The sequence below is a fragment of the Alligator mississippiensis genome, chromosome 1, assembly GCF_030867095.1.
Source record: "Alligator mississippiensis isolate rAllMis1 chromosome 1, rAllMis1, whole genome shotgun sequence".
Taxonomy (NCBI): domain Eukaryota; kingdom Metazoa; phylum Chordata; order Crocodylia; family Alligatoridae; genus Alligator; species Alligator mississippiensis.
Window position 1 is genome coordinate 102,547,475 of NC_081824.1, and position 16,526 is coordinate 102,564,000.

At 46.5% G+C, this 16,526-nt stretch overlaps 1 protein-coding gene across 1 annotated transcript in view; it reads left to right on the plus strand.

Moving 5' to 3' along the window:
• Positions 1-2,802: 2,802 nt before the first annotated feature.
• Positions 2,803-16,526, plus strand: part of SLC35F1 (solute carrier family 35 member F1) — a 458,666-nt gene continuing 444,942 nt past the window's right edge. Inside the window, exon 1 of the mRNA XM_059733219.1 lies at positions 2,803-3,199. Coding sequence (XP_059589202.1) covers positions 3,036-3,199 — 164 coding nt within the window. The 5' untranslated portion in view covers positions 2,803-3,035. The remainder of the gene's footprint in view (positions 3,200-16,526) is intronic.

The following is a 16,526-nucleotide window of genomic DNA, read 5'->3' on the forward strand; positions in this document are numbered from 1 at the left end:
TGCTCAGCATCTCTAAAGATCAGGGTGTTTAATTATGGGTACCTAAAACTAATGAGCCCTTTGGAACAGCAGGGGCTCCATGTGCCCCCCAACCTGCTCCCCTGCCTGATCTGCTTCCTGCCCCCTGCCTAATGCTCCCTGTTGATCTGCTGCTCTGGTTTCTGCCTTGCCTGAGCTACTGCTTTGATCTGCTTCCTGCTTTGTGTTCCCTGCCCTATCTGCTACTGTGCTGCTTGCTCCCTGCCCAATCTGCTGTGTGCCACACAGAGGCTACCCGTGCCAGTTGTGGCACATGAGCTGTAGGTTGGCCACCCCTGTTTTAAAACATGCATGTCTTGTCCAACAGGGAGGGATGAAACAGAGGGCACTGGGATGATGTGCATATCATGGTAGCATTGCTTCTAAAGCAGTGGTTCTCACCCTTTTTGGACTTGAGGCACCCGTCATTTGACTTGAGGAACCCATCCATAACATTTGTGAACTGAGTGAGAAAGCATCTTGCCCGGGTGCACAGAGGTCATGGGCTGGGGGAGTCACCCTTGGGATCAAGCTTACACAGAAGTGAAAAGAAGCCATGGGCTCCATCCCTGAGATAATGAGGGGCTCAGCCTTTTCAAACTTGAGAAACCCTGCATTAGATTTGAGACACCCCTCCATAACATTTGTGAATGGAGTGGCACCCCATTTCAAAAACCTACTTGTATGTTACAGTGCTTACCTCCTTGCAGAGGGGGTAGGCAGTGAATGTCTAGGGGGGGAAGTGGAGGGTGGTGTGAACTGACTAGGCAGGGACAAACTTGAGGCTGCCCTTATCTGCTTATCTCCTCACATCTCCTTTCTCCCCATTGAAGGGTGCTGAAGGCACCCTTCAAAGGATCTGGTGGCATCCCTGGGGTGCCAAATTAGAAGAGGGTAGGAGAGAATAATTGAAACATTCTGTCATGAAATGTAAAAATAAAGGAAAACCTGAGGCATTTGCATAATAGCAGTCTCATCTGGGGTAAAATCCTGGGCACAGTGAATCATCATAGAAAAGTTGGGCTGGAAGGGACCTCCAGAGGTATCTAGTCCAACCCCCCCACTGAGGCAGGATCAGCCCTATCCAAACCCTCCTATATAATCCATAATTTCAACTCTACGTAAGACTCCTGTCAATGCTGACACAAAACAAACCTAGCACCTTAACCTGTCACAGATAAAGCAGAGAAACCAATGTCCTGCTTCTATGAAACATTGTTAGTATACGCTCAAAAGATCCCAGACAGAGGGCCACTACAGAAGAAGCCCCCCCCCCGCCCAGTTTTTACCAGTTTCACTATGGGGTAAAATTCCTTCCTGCCCCCAAATCTGGTGATCAACCTGACCCTATGTGAAGGGGCAAGACCCTCTAGCCAGGACCCTTCAGTTTAGGTCTCTCCAGGAGCATTGGCATACCACAGTCAAAATCTCCAGCCTGGGTTGCAGCCAACACCCAACACCTCTGGGAAGGGCTTAAAAACACCCCGATGCCTAGAGCAGAAAATGGGGCACGAGCGGGGCAACAAGCAAAGAATCCATTAGCCAATATCCCAAACAGTCATTTTGAGCAGCTCCTGGAGCTCTTAACCCCTGGACTGTCCGCACATTAACACCTTCAAGTGGTTTTAAGCACCCGGTATGTGGCTTAAATAACACTTCTCCAGGACAGGATGATCTCTGCTCTGCATTACCCGGCTCTTGTTCCATTACCATTTGGCTACTCCCCACAGATGTGCCACCCAAGGTGAAGTCCTCCAGGATCTGCCCCCCACCCCTATAAGGCAGGGGTAGTAGCAACTCGCAGCTGCAGGTCCTAGTCCTACCCCTGCTCACCAGGCCTCTAGTGGCAAGTCTCAGCTGTGCAGGTGCTGGACAGCGAGAGAAGGCCAACTGCCTGGTTGAGCATCTAGACCCCTATTCCCCACACCTTCCCCCCTCAAGAGTTTCTAGACCAGTGGTTTCCAAACTGTGAGTCATGACCCCAAATGGGTTTGCAACATCAGCAGATGGGTTTGTGGGAAGTGGGGGGGGCTGTGGGTTGGGAGTGAGGCGCCATGCTGAGCAAATGGGACTATAAATGGGGTCATGCTGAGGAAACGTTTGGGAAGCACTGTTCTAGACCAAAAGTGCGATTGTTCCAAGCTGGCACTAACACCCATTGACACAGTGTAAGGTGGAACAAGGCCCTCCCAGGCCAGTTGCCCAGTTGAGCATCTAGACCTCTATCCATTCCCCCACCTTCCCCACTCAAGAGCTGCAGGGGAGGCTAAGCCCAGTGGAAACCTGGGCTCCCTTCCTACGCCAGCCTGTCCACCAGCACCTGGCCCTGAAGGGCAGCATTGCCAGGTCTTCCATATGAAATAAACCAAAAACCCTCCCAACCTGCTTCGAACGTCTCAGGGTGCAGGTTGTGGCCGCATTGGTCTACGGACATAGGCAGGCAGGGGCTGTGGGTGAATCTGAGATCTTGCATTAGGCCAGCTCCAATAGTTTGAGTTATATTTGAGTTGCAAAAGTGGAAGATCTCAGCTTTCCCCGAAGACCCCCGTCCGCCTACATTTTGAACACTTTTCTATTCTTGCTTGTACAAGGGTTGACATGCTGGGACAAATCCGGGCCTTCTGGTCCAGCCGGCAGCGCTGCCGCAGGGCAGGGGGCCAGGCGGGGCTGAGCGGGCGCGCACACACACAGGCGCAGACTACAACTCCCGGCAGACCGCGGGGGAGGGAGGGGAAGGGGGGGATTTAAATGCCGCGTGTGCTCCCTCTGGTGGGTGTCGGCGGGCAGAGAGAGGGCGGGGAGGGGGCGGCTGTGCTGCCGCTCGCTCCGTGGTGCCTGCAGCCCCGGCCGGGCACGGAGCGGAGCGGGGCGCGCCTGGGGCCGGCGGAGCAGCAGCAGCCGCGGCGTGAGGGGCGCTGCATGCGGGGCTGGAGCCGGCGCTGCCCGCAGCAGCAGGAGGAGCAGGGAGCCCGCCCGGCCAGCCGCCGCCGCGCCATGCGCCCCGCTGCCGCCTTCTGATGCCCAGCCCCGCCGCGATGATCGCCCCCGAGCCGCCCCCGCCGCCTCCCAACCACGTCGTGGCCACCATCGAGAACCTGCCGGCCGAGGGCAGCGGCGCCCGGACCAGCCTCCCCGCCTCCCCCGCCGGCGTGCGCCAGCGGGTCCGCAAAGTCTTCACCAGGTGAGGCGCGGCGCGGGGGCAGCGGCTGGGCTGGGCTGGGCTGCCCCGGGGGGTGCGGGGGCCCCGCTGCCACACCTCTCTCCCGCCCGCACTGCCGCCCTCACACTTGCAGGCACACGCACACTCACGCGAGAGCCGGTCCCCTCGCTCGTACGCGCGTGCTTTCACTCATGCACAGGCACTGTCCCCCTCACTCTTGTGCGTGCATGCATGCATGCACTCTGTCTCACACATGCACCGGCACCCTTGCTCTTGTGCATGCACACGCTGCCTCATGCACACGCACTCTCACACATGCCTGTCACTGTCGCCCTCACTCTTGTGCACGCACACACCCGTGCGCGCTCACACCTGCGCTGTCACCCTCACTCTTGCGCACGTGCACACACTCATTCAGACGTGCTCTCTCGCGTGCACTGTGCACCCTTGTGCATGCATGCATGCTCTCATGCACATGCACTCTGTTGCACATGCATGATCACCTTCACTCTTGTGCACACACGTGCACTCTCATGCACACACGCTCTCAGGTATGCGCTGTCACCCTTGCGCTCATGTGTGTGTGCTCACTCACACCCTTATGTATGCTGATAGCACAGCAGCTGTGTGTGTGTGTGTGTATCTCTTCCTATCCTGTTCTGGAAGCCTCTGGATAGGGTGACCACCCTGCCCCTCATGTGCCTGCTGTGGGTGGTGCTGAGCCTGGCGAGCAAAGCAGGTGCCACCTGGCTGGGGTGTCTCCCCCAGTTAAGCCATTCTAGGGAGATGGAGGGAGTCCAGGTGCCACACAAGCGGCCTCTTGCTAGGAAGGGCCAGGGGTGAGAGTCCTTGTCCCCCAGTGCTTAATGGGAAAGGGCAAGAGTTCATAACCCAGTGCTCCTCTTCATTGTTCACCCTTGGCACAGACCTGGGCACCTCACCCTATCCGCTGCCTAGCTGTGGCCACCCTGGATTCCCTCTCCCCACTCTTGTCCTCCAGATCCGGAGGAAACTAGCTTTCACCCAGCTAGTGACTGCCTCCCTAAGAAAACTTGCACTCCAGAGACTAGAGTCCAAGTGTTTCTGCTTTGCTTGTGCTATGAGACTCTGAGACTAACTCTCTGGAAGGAATAATGGGGATCTCCACATTGTTGGGTTTTCTGTAGCTTTGCATTTGAAAGGCAAAATCCCTGAAGAATGTTATGCCGGTGCTTCTCTGACTGGAGCTATGAAATGGGAGGAGGCAGAAACAGAGCTGTAAAATTGGCATCGCTGAGGAGATCTGTGTAGTCTCTGTTTGCATGTGGGTTTATTGTGTGGTGCCTGTATGTGTATAATACCTCAAACAAACAAAAGTCTCATGCCTCTGCAGATTTTAAATGGGTCTGGAGCAGTTGTTGCTTGATTTCTGATTACTTAAGCAAGTTTGCTTTGTCAAGAAGACATGTAGCTAATAGCAGGGAAGTGTTGATGAGACACTGTTTGATTTGCCTATGCAATGGAGTTCAAAACGGTGAATTTTTAAGATGTTAAGGAGAATGGGGTAGATGATTCACCTAATGCAGGCATGAGTTCCGTGAAACACTGGAACAATTTGTTTAATTTTTCTGTTCTCTCTGCTGGCTTGGATATGGTCACATCTGATTTCTAATAATTCAGAACAAACGTGAACTGGGAGTCTGTATGTGTGCGGTTACTTTCCACAAGAACAGGAGGAAACATAATTCAACAGCATCCCCAGCTCCTTTCTGGGAAGCCACCTGCAGCTACTGCTTTATCATACGCAATTTTACGTGCCATACAGAGCAACTACAGCAAGGGTTCCCAAGCTGTGATATGCATACCCCTGGAAGTACTCAAGACATCTCTGGGGGGGCACGTGGGAGAAATTGTGCAACAGCGGATTTAATTTTCATTATAATAATTGACATTTAAGGGGTTAAAATATAAAACGTATGGAGGCATCTGGTAACTCTGGAACTGAGTACTCAATAACAAAGTTTGGGAACCTCTGAACTACAGCATTGCTAATGATACCTGAGGGTTACAAGTGCTTATATCTGACTTAGCCCTGGCATCAGCCCTGGGCGAGTGCTGCGTGGGTAAATTGCTAAGAGGAAGGGGAAAAGAAAACCTGATGACCTCCCCAGAATATAGTGGATGGAGTGATCTTTAGTACCATAATTCCTGAAGGTATATATTTGATTCCTTACAGAATACTGTCATTTACTTTCAATTAATGAACTGCTATAATTCTCTTGAAGGTCTTGGGAGCATTTCTCTGGGAGAAAATATTTGTACTTGGGTATTCAAACATATAGCAGATAGAAAAATAGTTGAAATCAATAGAAACGTATCTGATACGTTCCCTTGTATAACATTTATAACTCAGAATGGTGAAATTTACCTGGTGCTTCAACTCAGCTAGACCTTGGTGATTTTCTACGTAAGCAGTAAGCATATATGAAAATTCTGCATCTCTTCCCCTTGGCAGTTCCAGTCTCTGCCAGCTCTACACTTACTCTCTCTAAAGAAGATAAGTTACAGTTGGGAGGGTGACAAAGGACTTCTGAGGGTATGGTGAGTTAGACCTATGGCATAAGCACTCAGATAGCATGCTCTCCTATTTCCACTTCTGGGGGGCAGGAGAAGTGTCTTCAAAGGGGCTGCCTGTGACAGTGAGCTAGTGGGCTCATTCTTTTGTTCCATAGAGTTCTTCTGCTCGGGTGTGGATTTTGTGGTTGTGACTCTTATCTTTTTTGTTCAGGTTATCTTTATTTATGTCTGGTTGGGAATTTTATATTTTTTTTTTTTTTTCTAGGCACCCACCTGGAATGTGGAAAACCCATGTTCAAGTTCTTGTCTTGATTTAGGATTGTTCCACATCCCAGATGAATGTTCCAACCACCAGGTTTTGTGGAGTTTGGCAATTCAGATGGAAGAATCTCTGTTTCCTCCCATTCAACCCTTCTTCCAATGTGGCCTGGAAACAAATGTTGAGACTTCAGAAATTTGACATGGAATTCTTGTTTCCCACCCATTCCAATCCCAAAGTACAGGCACTATTTGACTGATTATTTTTTAATGGTCCTTAAAAATGTTGCATCTAAAAATAATAATATATTTTAATCTAAAAATCATCCTTTTTGCCATCCTGTCTTGCAACATGTAGCAATGAGAGTTTTGCTTAAAGCATTACTATTTCAACTAAAAAAAATATGATGACTATAATCCTTTATGATGTCATGGCTTTCATGTAAATACTTCTATAAGAAACACAACAAAATGCTTATGATTTCATTTGCTATGAAACACAACTTGCTGGTGTAGAAGAAGGGGAGAGTAGTGACAGCAAACTAGAAGCCATACTCTGTTGATAATGTTAGAAGAATAGGTGCCCATTTTATTTGATCTGCACCTTTTACCTAGCATTTGTTTGGGACCTCATTGTGAAGGGTTATTCATTTATTTATTTTGTTCTGCTAACTCCTGCTCAACTTCTGTTTCCTGCCAAATAAAGCAAAGATTTCAAAGACAAATGAGCAAAATAACAGACTAGCACCAGCAGAGATTGCCAGAAGCTTATTTACAGCTTGGAATTGGCATGGTTGGGGAGGACCCTGCCAGCTGGGAAAAAGGGGAAGGCACTCTTATTTGCTGTGCATCCCCTCTCTCTCAGATATACCCACTGGTTCAGTCATCTGGACACCTAGTGAATTCTGAATTGCCTTCCAAATTCTCACTTAAAATTATTTTGCAAGCTGTGGAAGCATATGGAGGAAAAGTTGAAAGATGAAGTGAAACATTTGTCCAGTAGGTTCCAAGATGAGAAGGTAATATGGAAACAGTGGAAGAAACTCCCTAGAGTGCTGCAGAGGAGAATGATGCATTGACAATGAAAGTAGATGGCTCCAAAAAATCTATTTTATGAAGGATGTCATTTCTCTATGGGGAGTGGGCAAGAGCAGAAAGCCAAGGTAAAACAAAATCTAGAAGAGTCAGCATCACAGCGGGGTTGTAGTGTCACAGAGATGTTTAATGGAATTGTGGCATTTACTGGAACTTTTTGACCTGCAGCGAATGGTGACAAAGACCTATCCCATTGTGAACAAGCTTCCTGTTATCTGTACAGCAGTAGTATCCAGAAAGGACACAACTTCCATGGCAGTTGTGTTAAGAGGATGTTGTATTTTATTGTGAAGTGGAATATGGCTCAAGAACACATTTTCCAAAGTTTTAAGCTAACTTATTTGATTTTGGACAGTGGTACCCAGGTAATGGTAGGGGGCATTCTGTTCCCCACCAGCCGGCCACTGCTTGTCCTACAGCCCCAGGAGTAAGTTTCACATTATATGGGAGTGCTACGTCGTGCTTACTGCTTGGCTGTCTGCTCCCCTCCTGGGCTGTGGAACCCTGTGGTTGGAGTTCAGCTGCCTTTATCTGATCCTAGAGGGCTACCAAATAAACTGCGATTCCACTTCTCCATACGACCACCCAGGACAATTCATTAAAAATGGAAAGTAGAGAAGATGAGGATCATCAACCTGTTGCATCTCCTTGGTTCTTTTGTTTTGGATCAACGTAGCATAGTGTAGAGCTGTGTAGGTCTGTTCTAAATTTGTGTCAGGCAGTTATATTCCAGCACAGTAGTTGTGAGGGTTTTTTTCATCCCTTTTTGCGTCATCTGAGTTGTATAAAGGAAGCAGATCAGGGCAGAGAATCTCCCCATCACTACCCTGTTTGGCCTCTTGACTTTTAATAAAAGAACATGTATTGGCTTAAGGTCAGAAAGTTTGCATGCCATGGCATTAGCGAATTGGAGATTGGATACATATGGCCAACTAGGATAGGGGAGTTGTGGTGTAGTTGTCTCATTCAGACAATACGTTTATCCCAAAGAGGACAAAAAGTAGATTTTTCCCCCCCCCCCCCCTTTTTTGTTACTTCAGGCATTTCTGTTTAGACCAGGTGAACAGCTGAAACTGATATTTTGAGGATGGGGGAAAAAGGAATTAATACCTTGGGTGCTGTGGAAAAGCCATTTTACCCAAATAAAGCTATTGTGGGAGATATAAGCCTGACATACAGTTCTTCATAAAGTCTGGACTCTGAAATTATATCAAGCACCCCTCTGGTGTTGGATGATGATTTTAAGAATTCAGCTGCAAAAGAAATTACAGAAAAACTTTTAGACTCTTATTCACTGTGCTTCTGGTTTGTTCTGATCTGACTGGCAAAATTTATCTTCATTTACCTCCACCTTTTAACTGAGGAACAGAATTATATATATGCTTAAGCCTTAACTAAGAGATGTTTTTGCCATTGAAAATTCACCTCAAGTATGTTGTAGTATTTTACTTTTTTTTCTTTTCTTTTCTCTGTGTTGTATTGTACACATGGTATTTTTTTTGTCTTACCTGCTTCAGTGTCCTCTCGTTTTTTGACAGATTCAATGACAACAGTTCTGCTAATGGTTTGCTGTTTAGTTTTAAGCATCTCTTACACTCCTTTACACTGCTTACACACACTTTCTATTTTTAATGCTACATTGTATGTTTTTGAAAGTTTATTAGCAAACAATACAGAAGGCTAATGGTCTTGCTGAACCTGGCAGCCCTTAGTGCTAGCATGGTTATTGCATGTCAGTTCTATACTCAGTAGCACACAAGGAAATGGGATAGCTAGAATGCTGCCTACCTGCCTTTGACTTCTCAACTTGAGTGACCAGGTACCCATTTACAGATGGGTCATCTAACGATAGTCTTTTGTCTGAGTTGTTTGTGGCCAAAACTCATGCCTGTGGATCTATAGTAAGATGCCTTAACTTTTCCATCATTGTGCTCCCAGAAAGCTCAAACAGCATCATCAGCATGAAAACAACCCCTCTTGCCCTAGGTTAAGCACATAACCTAGCTTTGCACCCTGGGCAGCAGGAGTGCATGGGGCAGTGGCAGTGATCAGGCCACACTGGCTGAGGTTGTGGTTGCTATTTTTGTGGCCCCACCAAGTTGCTTTTCTCGATCCATCTTAGTTATGCTAGTGTGGCTAAGAGTAGAATCAGGCAGTCCATCTGTCCCAGAATCCCATGCCACTTATAGCTCTACAGTTACTTTCTCATCTTTCACAAATGAGAGTACGTTTTCATAGATGTTAGGGTCGGAAGGGACCTCAATAGATCATCAAGTCCGACCCCCTGCATAAGCAGGAAAGAGTGCTGGGTCTAGATGACCCCAGCTAGATACTCGTCTAACCTTCTCTTGAAGACCCCCAGGGTAGGGGAGAGCACCACCTCCCTTGGGAGCCCGTTCCAGACCTTGGCCACTCGAACTGTGAAGAAGTTCTTCCTAATGTCCAATCTAAATCTGCTCTCTGCTAGCTTGTGGCCATTATTTCTTGTAACCCCCGGGGGCGCCTTGGTGAATAAATACTCACCAATTCCCTTCTGTGCCCCTGTGATGAACTTATATGCAGCCACAAGGTCGCCTCTCAACCTTCTCTTGAGGAGGCTGAAAAGGTCCAGTTTCTCTAGTCTCTCCTCGTAGGGCTTGGTCTGCAGGCCCTTGACCATACGAGTTGCCCTTCTCTGGACCCTCTCCAGGTTATCCGCATCCTTCTTGAAGTGTGGCGCCCAGAATTGCACGCAGTACTCCAACTGCGGTCTGACCAGCGCCCGATAGAGGGGAAGTATCACCTCCTTGGGCCTATTCGTCATGCATCTGCTGGTGCACGATAAAGTGCCATTGGCTTTTCTGATGGCTTCGTCACACTGCCGGTTCATGTTCATCTTGGAGTCCACTAGGACTCCAAGATCCCTTTCCACCTCTGTGCCACCCAGCAGGTCATTCCCTAGGCTGTAGGTGTGCTGGACATTTTTCGTCCCTAGGTGCAGCACTTTGCATTTCTCCTTGTTGAACTGCATCCTGTTGTTTTCTGCCCACTTGTCCAACCTATCCAGGTCTGCCTGCAGCTGTTCCCTGCCCTCCGGCGTGTCCACTTCTCCCCATAGCTTTGTGTCATCTGCAAACTTGGACAGAGTACATTTCACTCCCTCGTCCAAGTCACTGATGAAGGCATTAAAGAGTATCGGTCCAAGGACCGAGCCCTGCGGAACCCCACTGCCCACACCCTTCCAAGTTGAGACCAACCCATCCACCACGACTCTTTGGGTGCGACCCTCTAGCCAATTCGCCACCCACCGGACTGTGTAGTCATCCACATCACAGCCTCTTAACTTGTTCACCAGTATGGGGTGGGATACCGTATCGAAGGCCTTCCTGAAGTCTAAGTATACGACATCCACCCCTCCTCCTGTGTCCAGGCGTTTCGTAACCTGGTCATAGAAAGAGACTAGATTGGTCAGGCATGATCTGCCCGGCACAAACCTGTGCTGGTTTCCTCTCAGCATAATTTGCCCTGCCGGGCTCTCACAAATGTGAGCCTTGATAATTTTTTCAAAGACTTTACGAAGGATGGAGGTGAGACTGACCGGCCTATAGTTGCCCGGGTCCTCCTTCCTCCCCTTTTTGAAAATGGGGACCACGTTAGCCCTTTTCCAGTCCTCCGGGACTTGGCCCGTGCGCCATGAGCGTTCGAATATTCCCGCCAGTGGCTCTGCAGTGATGTCGGCCAGTGCCTTCAGCACCCTTGGATGGAGCCCATCCGGGCCTGCCGACTTAAAGGCATCCAGTTCCTCCAAGTGACTCTGCACCACCTCAGGATTTACGTATGGAAGTCTGGCGCCTTGCTGCTGCCTCTCTACAACCCCAGTGAGAGACTTGTCGTGCCCCTCACTTAGGAACGCTAAGGCAAAGAACTCGTTGAGGAGTTCAGCCTTGTCCCCCCTATCTGTCACCAATTGTTTCTGCCCATTTAGCAGGGGTCCTATTCCTCCCTGGGCCTTCCTTTTACTCCCAATATATCTAAAAAACAATTTCTTGTTGTCTTTTACTTGGGTTTTCTCCAAAGCAATTTGTAATAACGATTCCGTTTGTATTTCTCTGCTTATAGCGTACTTATTTTGTGCTTCCAGGCTAGGGGCAAAAATTACACATATGTATATGTGATTTGGAAACCGGTTCAAATCTATAATACAATAGAAGTCCAGTGCACATAAATTGCTTTCAAAATGGCTTAAACCAGTTTAAGATAAGCCTAGAGGGATGTTGTATCAGATTTAGCTGATTTAGTTTAAATCAGTTTTATTGAACTTCTGTTCCTGTTCCACATTTTAAATTAACTGACAGTCCCCCAGCATCCCAGAATACTTTGTACCTTCCCCTCAACCACCCCCCTTTCACAGGGTGAACAGGCTAGCCTTGGTCCAAGCTGTCTGCTCTAGGTGACCAGGGAGGTATACTTCAGTGCCCCGTGGCTTCTGGCTTGGGCCACTGCAGGCATGTGGCTGCATTTCCAGAATCAAAAGTGAATGTCTATTCACTTGCTGATTGGTTCAATCTATACAGTTTAAACTAACCTGAGAAGATTGAATTGATTCAGCCTCAGGCTTTTTGACTGTTTGTACTGACTCCCATAGGGTAAAACTCAAGCCTGTGCAGAAAGCTGTCATGTAGTCCACTGGCTGCTTACAAGTCACTTAAGCCCCAAATGCTGGGGCAGAATTTGTGCTGATCTCTGGTGAAATTTTATCTGTGCATCCCTTCATTTTATCTTTCTTCTATTACACGGGATAATTCACATAGGCTAGAAACTAATTCAGGTAGGCAACTAATATAATTCCCAAAACAAGCCAATGAGGACTGCTGTTCTATTTCAAGTCATCTTGTCAAAAACGTACCTGTTACCTGTTTGGGTAAAGTGTGAATAAAACTTTTGCCTCCTTTATGTTATGGGTTTGACACATACCTGATATAATAAAGTGACTATAATAAAGTTCAAATAACTTTGAACTGAACTGTATGCCTGAGGCATAACCACCAATTTTGGTGCCCTGAGCAAAACTTCCCTTGGGGTGAGAGAGGGGGTGTTAAGTGCTGGAGAGGAAGGGGAAAGAGAAGGAAGGTCTTATCTGCCCCAGGGACTCAAAGACCTCTGTTGCTCCTGCCTTGTCTCAACACCCAGCTCCTATGGCCAGGTGCCACAAAGCTGCTGTTATGGCAAAGACTCCACTGGAGGGGAGTACTATTTTGGCACTCTCCTCTAAGTGCCTAGAGCTGATGCCCTGCTTCCCCTCCGCGCCTCCCCGGTACCTCCCCACTCCCACCCTGCCTCCTGCAGTTATGCTGCTGCTAGTGCCAAGACTATTAAGACTATTCATTATCAAAGCAAAAGTCCTAAAACATCAGCCCTTTAAATTACACTGCAAGCTTCAAAAGCTGCAACCAGACAGAAAATAATATTGTTCTAAAAATGCTAGCAAGCTATGAAACTTTATGAATTTAGAAAAATTAGACCAAGAGTAATACAAACTAGGCAATGTGTTGTGCTGCCCTAAAGTGGAACTATAATTCCGTTGGCTGATTAGGGAGACGAACAACAATCCAAATAATTTATAGCCTTTCTGCTTTAATGAAAAACAACTTGAAGATCAAATATAGTCCCTGTTGCAATCCCCCAAAAGACTGAGTGTTCATAACCTTCAGCAGCACAGCTTTTCTTGTTCAAAACAAAAGAATTAGCTTCTTTTTGGGATCTTTATTTTTTAAAAGTACAAATAGCTATTATAGTCCACCTGGAATAAGGGCAGATGAAGAAGAATGAATGAGGCCCCTTTCCCATAGCTTCTGCTTTACTTTAGGAAAAAATATTCAATCATGTTGCTATCTTGTTTAAAAAAGGCAACTTTTGGAGCATAGATAAAGTAAACACTTTGGCCCTGTTACAGCTTTTATCATCATCTTAGATATGATCATTGCAGAATGTGTGGGTCTGTGTGACTATTATTTGGGAAAGGTTTTCTGTTGAAATCGCAGTTCCTATTCTAGTGTCTGAGTTTGCTCATTCTTAAAAAAAAAAAACCCCATAATCTTTGGCTATGTTAGATTTGTATCGTGAGTGTGTGCTGCCATCTTCTACCCAAAGGTTATTACTGAGGGGGAAATAATAGTTAGATTTTGAAAAACGGGACAATATGAAGTTCATCTGATCAGAAATTCCCTACTGTTCCCTCTTTCCATCATTCTACCTACAGATCATCCCTAGGGCAGATACAATTCCCTGTGATTTGGTGTGCAAGGAATATGGGAAATGTCTATCTTCATATCCTATTAGTCTTGTTTGGGAGGAGGGAAAAAAAAAAGGTACTTCAATAGAGGGAAGTTTATTACAATTCACCCCAGTATCTCTAAATGTACAGAATTTAAAATGCTTTGATTTACGAGTGACAGAGAGAGTGTGCAGTGCTTTCATGTTTCTGCTGTAGAAGTTTGATAGATTTTTGGACCTAATGTCCTAATGCTCTGTTGTCCCAGTCTTTCCATTTTTTTACTAAGAATTTGTACCATACATAATTATGTCGTCAGCCATATTCTGGAATAGGAGTTTTGTCAGTAAGTGTAGCAATTTGAGTAGGGCAGAAGCCTGCAGAGTTCAGTACATTTATAAAATGAAAAGTTCACATATTTGATTGGAAAAGAGCGTCTCAAGAGGAGTCGGTCATTGGCAAGCCACATTACCTGAGTTGCTTCAGTTTAACTTTGACATTCAAAAGGTCTGTGCTTATGGAGTACCTGTTTGTACATAAGAAATTTTGACACTGATTGTAACTGGGGCTTTGGGAAGAGGGTTAGTGCCTCTTGAACTAGGGGGGTTTCAAAAGAGCAGCAGTGTAAATGGCTCCATAGAGAAGTCTGCAGGAATGGACAGAGTGGCTCTGATGGAATGGACAGAGCAGCTTTAATGTGCTAATGAGGGGAAGACCAGATGCCAGCAGTGATCAGAAGAGTTCTTTGTGACTCTCTGTCTTTTGAGATGGCTAGAGCCTCTGTCCTTATCACTGCTGATGCTGCAGGCAGGGAGAAACACTGGGGCTATTAGTGAGGTGTTCCCTTCCTTTAAGTCAGCAGATAGCCTTACAAATCAACACTTGAATGCTGATTAGGGACAATCGCCAAGAGAGCTTAGGAAACAGCCTGGTGATGAAGTTTGGTTCCAGAAACTGCTCCAAGTTTGTCAGGCTTGTGAGCTGAGTTCAAGCTCAACTGCACTAGCAACTGCAAAAATAGCTGTGTGGGGGCTTACAAATTGTTAGGACTGTAAAATATGAAATGTGAGTATTTGTGTTGCGGACAGCTTAATCTCTCAGACTCTGCTCAGTTCTGCCTGTTCCTGTTTTATTGCATAAGTGCTATTTTTGAGGCTTAGCTTTTCTGCTTTTCTTTTCATTTCTCTCAAGACAGAAGAAAGCACTTACCACTTCAGTATATATTCTTTTCTCATCATAATCTTTCTCTGAGCAATTTTGCCAAGGTTCTGGTACTTTTGTGCATGTGTATGTGTACAAGGTGCACGTGCATATATGTGTATGCACACACATGTATGCAGAGTCCTTCTCAATTCTTTGGGCTAGGGACAGAAATTGCACCTAAACTGGTAGAAGTGATCAGAAACCAGTTCAAATCTGTAACACAACAGAAGTTCAGTGTATATAAACCACTTCCAAAATGGCCAGAACTGGTTTAAGATGTACCTGGATGGATGTAGTATCATACCTAACTGATGTAGGTTAAATTGGTTTACTGAACTTCTGTCTGAGATTCCTCCCCTCTTTTCTCCCCCCCCCCCCCAATTCAAGCTAGCTCACAGTTCCCCAGCATCCCAGAATGTTTTGCACCCCCTTTCACAGGGTGGGCAGACTAGCCCTGGCCCAAGCTCTCTGCTCCAGCCAGTGAGGAGGCGTGCTCAAGTACCCCCCAGCTTCTGGCGTGGGCCACTGCAGGCATGTGGCTGCATTTCTGGAATCAAAAGTGAATGTCTGTTCACTTGCTTATCAGTTCAATCTATGTAGCATAGACTAATCTGTGAAGATTGAATTGATTCAGCCTTGGGCTTTTTTGACGGTCTGTAATAGCCTTGTAGTTAGGAGCAATGGGTGATAGGATTAGAGGTGCCCATATATTCTAACCCACCTGCGTGCTGCTCAACTATCCTTGCTTTAGTGATGTGTATCGTAGTCTTTTATCCTGCTCTGGGTTTTTCTGATTGGGACATACTAATTTGGATGGTACAGAATAGCAGAGTTGAAAGAGGAAGCACTAACATGGTGGAGCAATACGAAGAATAAAGAATCAGAAAGGGCAGAGTGTAGTTCAGAGAGGAGAGAGCACAGTAAACTATTTGGGGGCGGGGTAGGGGATGTCCCTAGATGCCAACACAAGGATCTGTTCACAAATTCCTCAATTTGGAACACAACTCCAAGTGACCTTGTGATATTGCCTAACCCAGCCTTTTTTTGAAGTAGTTCCAGTGCTTAACTTCTATTTCCTTATGCAGTGGGCACTTGTTTTAAGGCTCATTTTTCCATCAGCAATCTAAGGAGTCTCATTCATTCCCAGAATAAAACATTGGCCTGAGTTCATGCCAGTAGCTTGGAAGTAGGACTGGTCAAAAAAGTTTTGATAACAGTGGTTATCCTGCTTTGTTGGGAAAAAACAAGAGCTCTTCCCCCTTTTTGCGGGGATAAAAGCTTCATCAAAAATGAAATGTTGGGGAAAAGTTTCTCAGGTCCAGAATGAAATTCCAGGAGAGAGAGAGGGAGAGCCAGTAAATTCTCACAGTAGCCTAATAGATTAGCCTAGTAGATTAGGGTAGTCATGTGGAAAACCCTTTTTCCTGCCCATCTTTACCCTTCTCTCCTATGCCAAATGAGTGCCATAGTCACTTGACTACTGGCTGTTCTATAGTGGATCTCTCTTATGCATGAGGAAGACAGACCCACTTCTGTGTTCTTCCTCTCAGAGGCAGAGCATGTGCACCCAGTGGCTCACATCTCAATCTGTCTTCAAGATATCTAGATGGTCTATACATTAGAGTGCCTGGATATCTTTGCAACTTTTTTCTTGTTTTGCCTCAATGAGGCAGGAGAAGGTTTTTTTTTGTTTGTTTGTTTGTTTTTAACTTTCCATGTCTCGTGGGACAGGAGAACCATGTCATTCTTGGCCCTACTTACAAGACGGTGTCACTGCAAGCTTGGGAAAGGCCATTTAGCCAAGCAAACTAGTCTGGCAAACAGATTCCTGAAGTTCTAATGCAGATAAATAGGCTAATTTCTGTCTGGTAACAAGGCCATAATTATTAGCCAAGCTCCAGTCCCAAAGTTAATTGGGACTTGTAAGGCAATAGTGGCTGGTGATGGAAGAAAAGCCTCATGTAAAATATTTACAACAATGGCCAT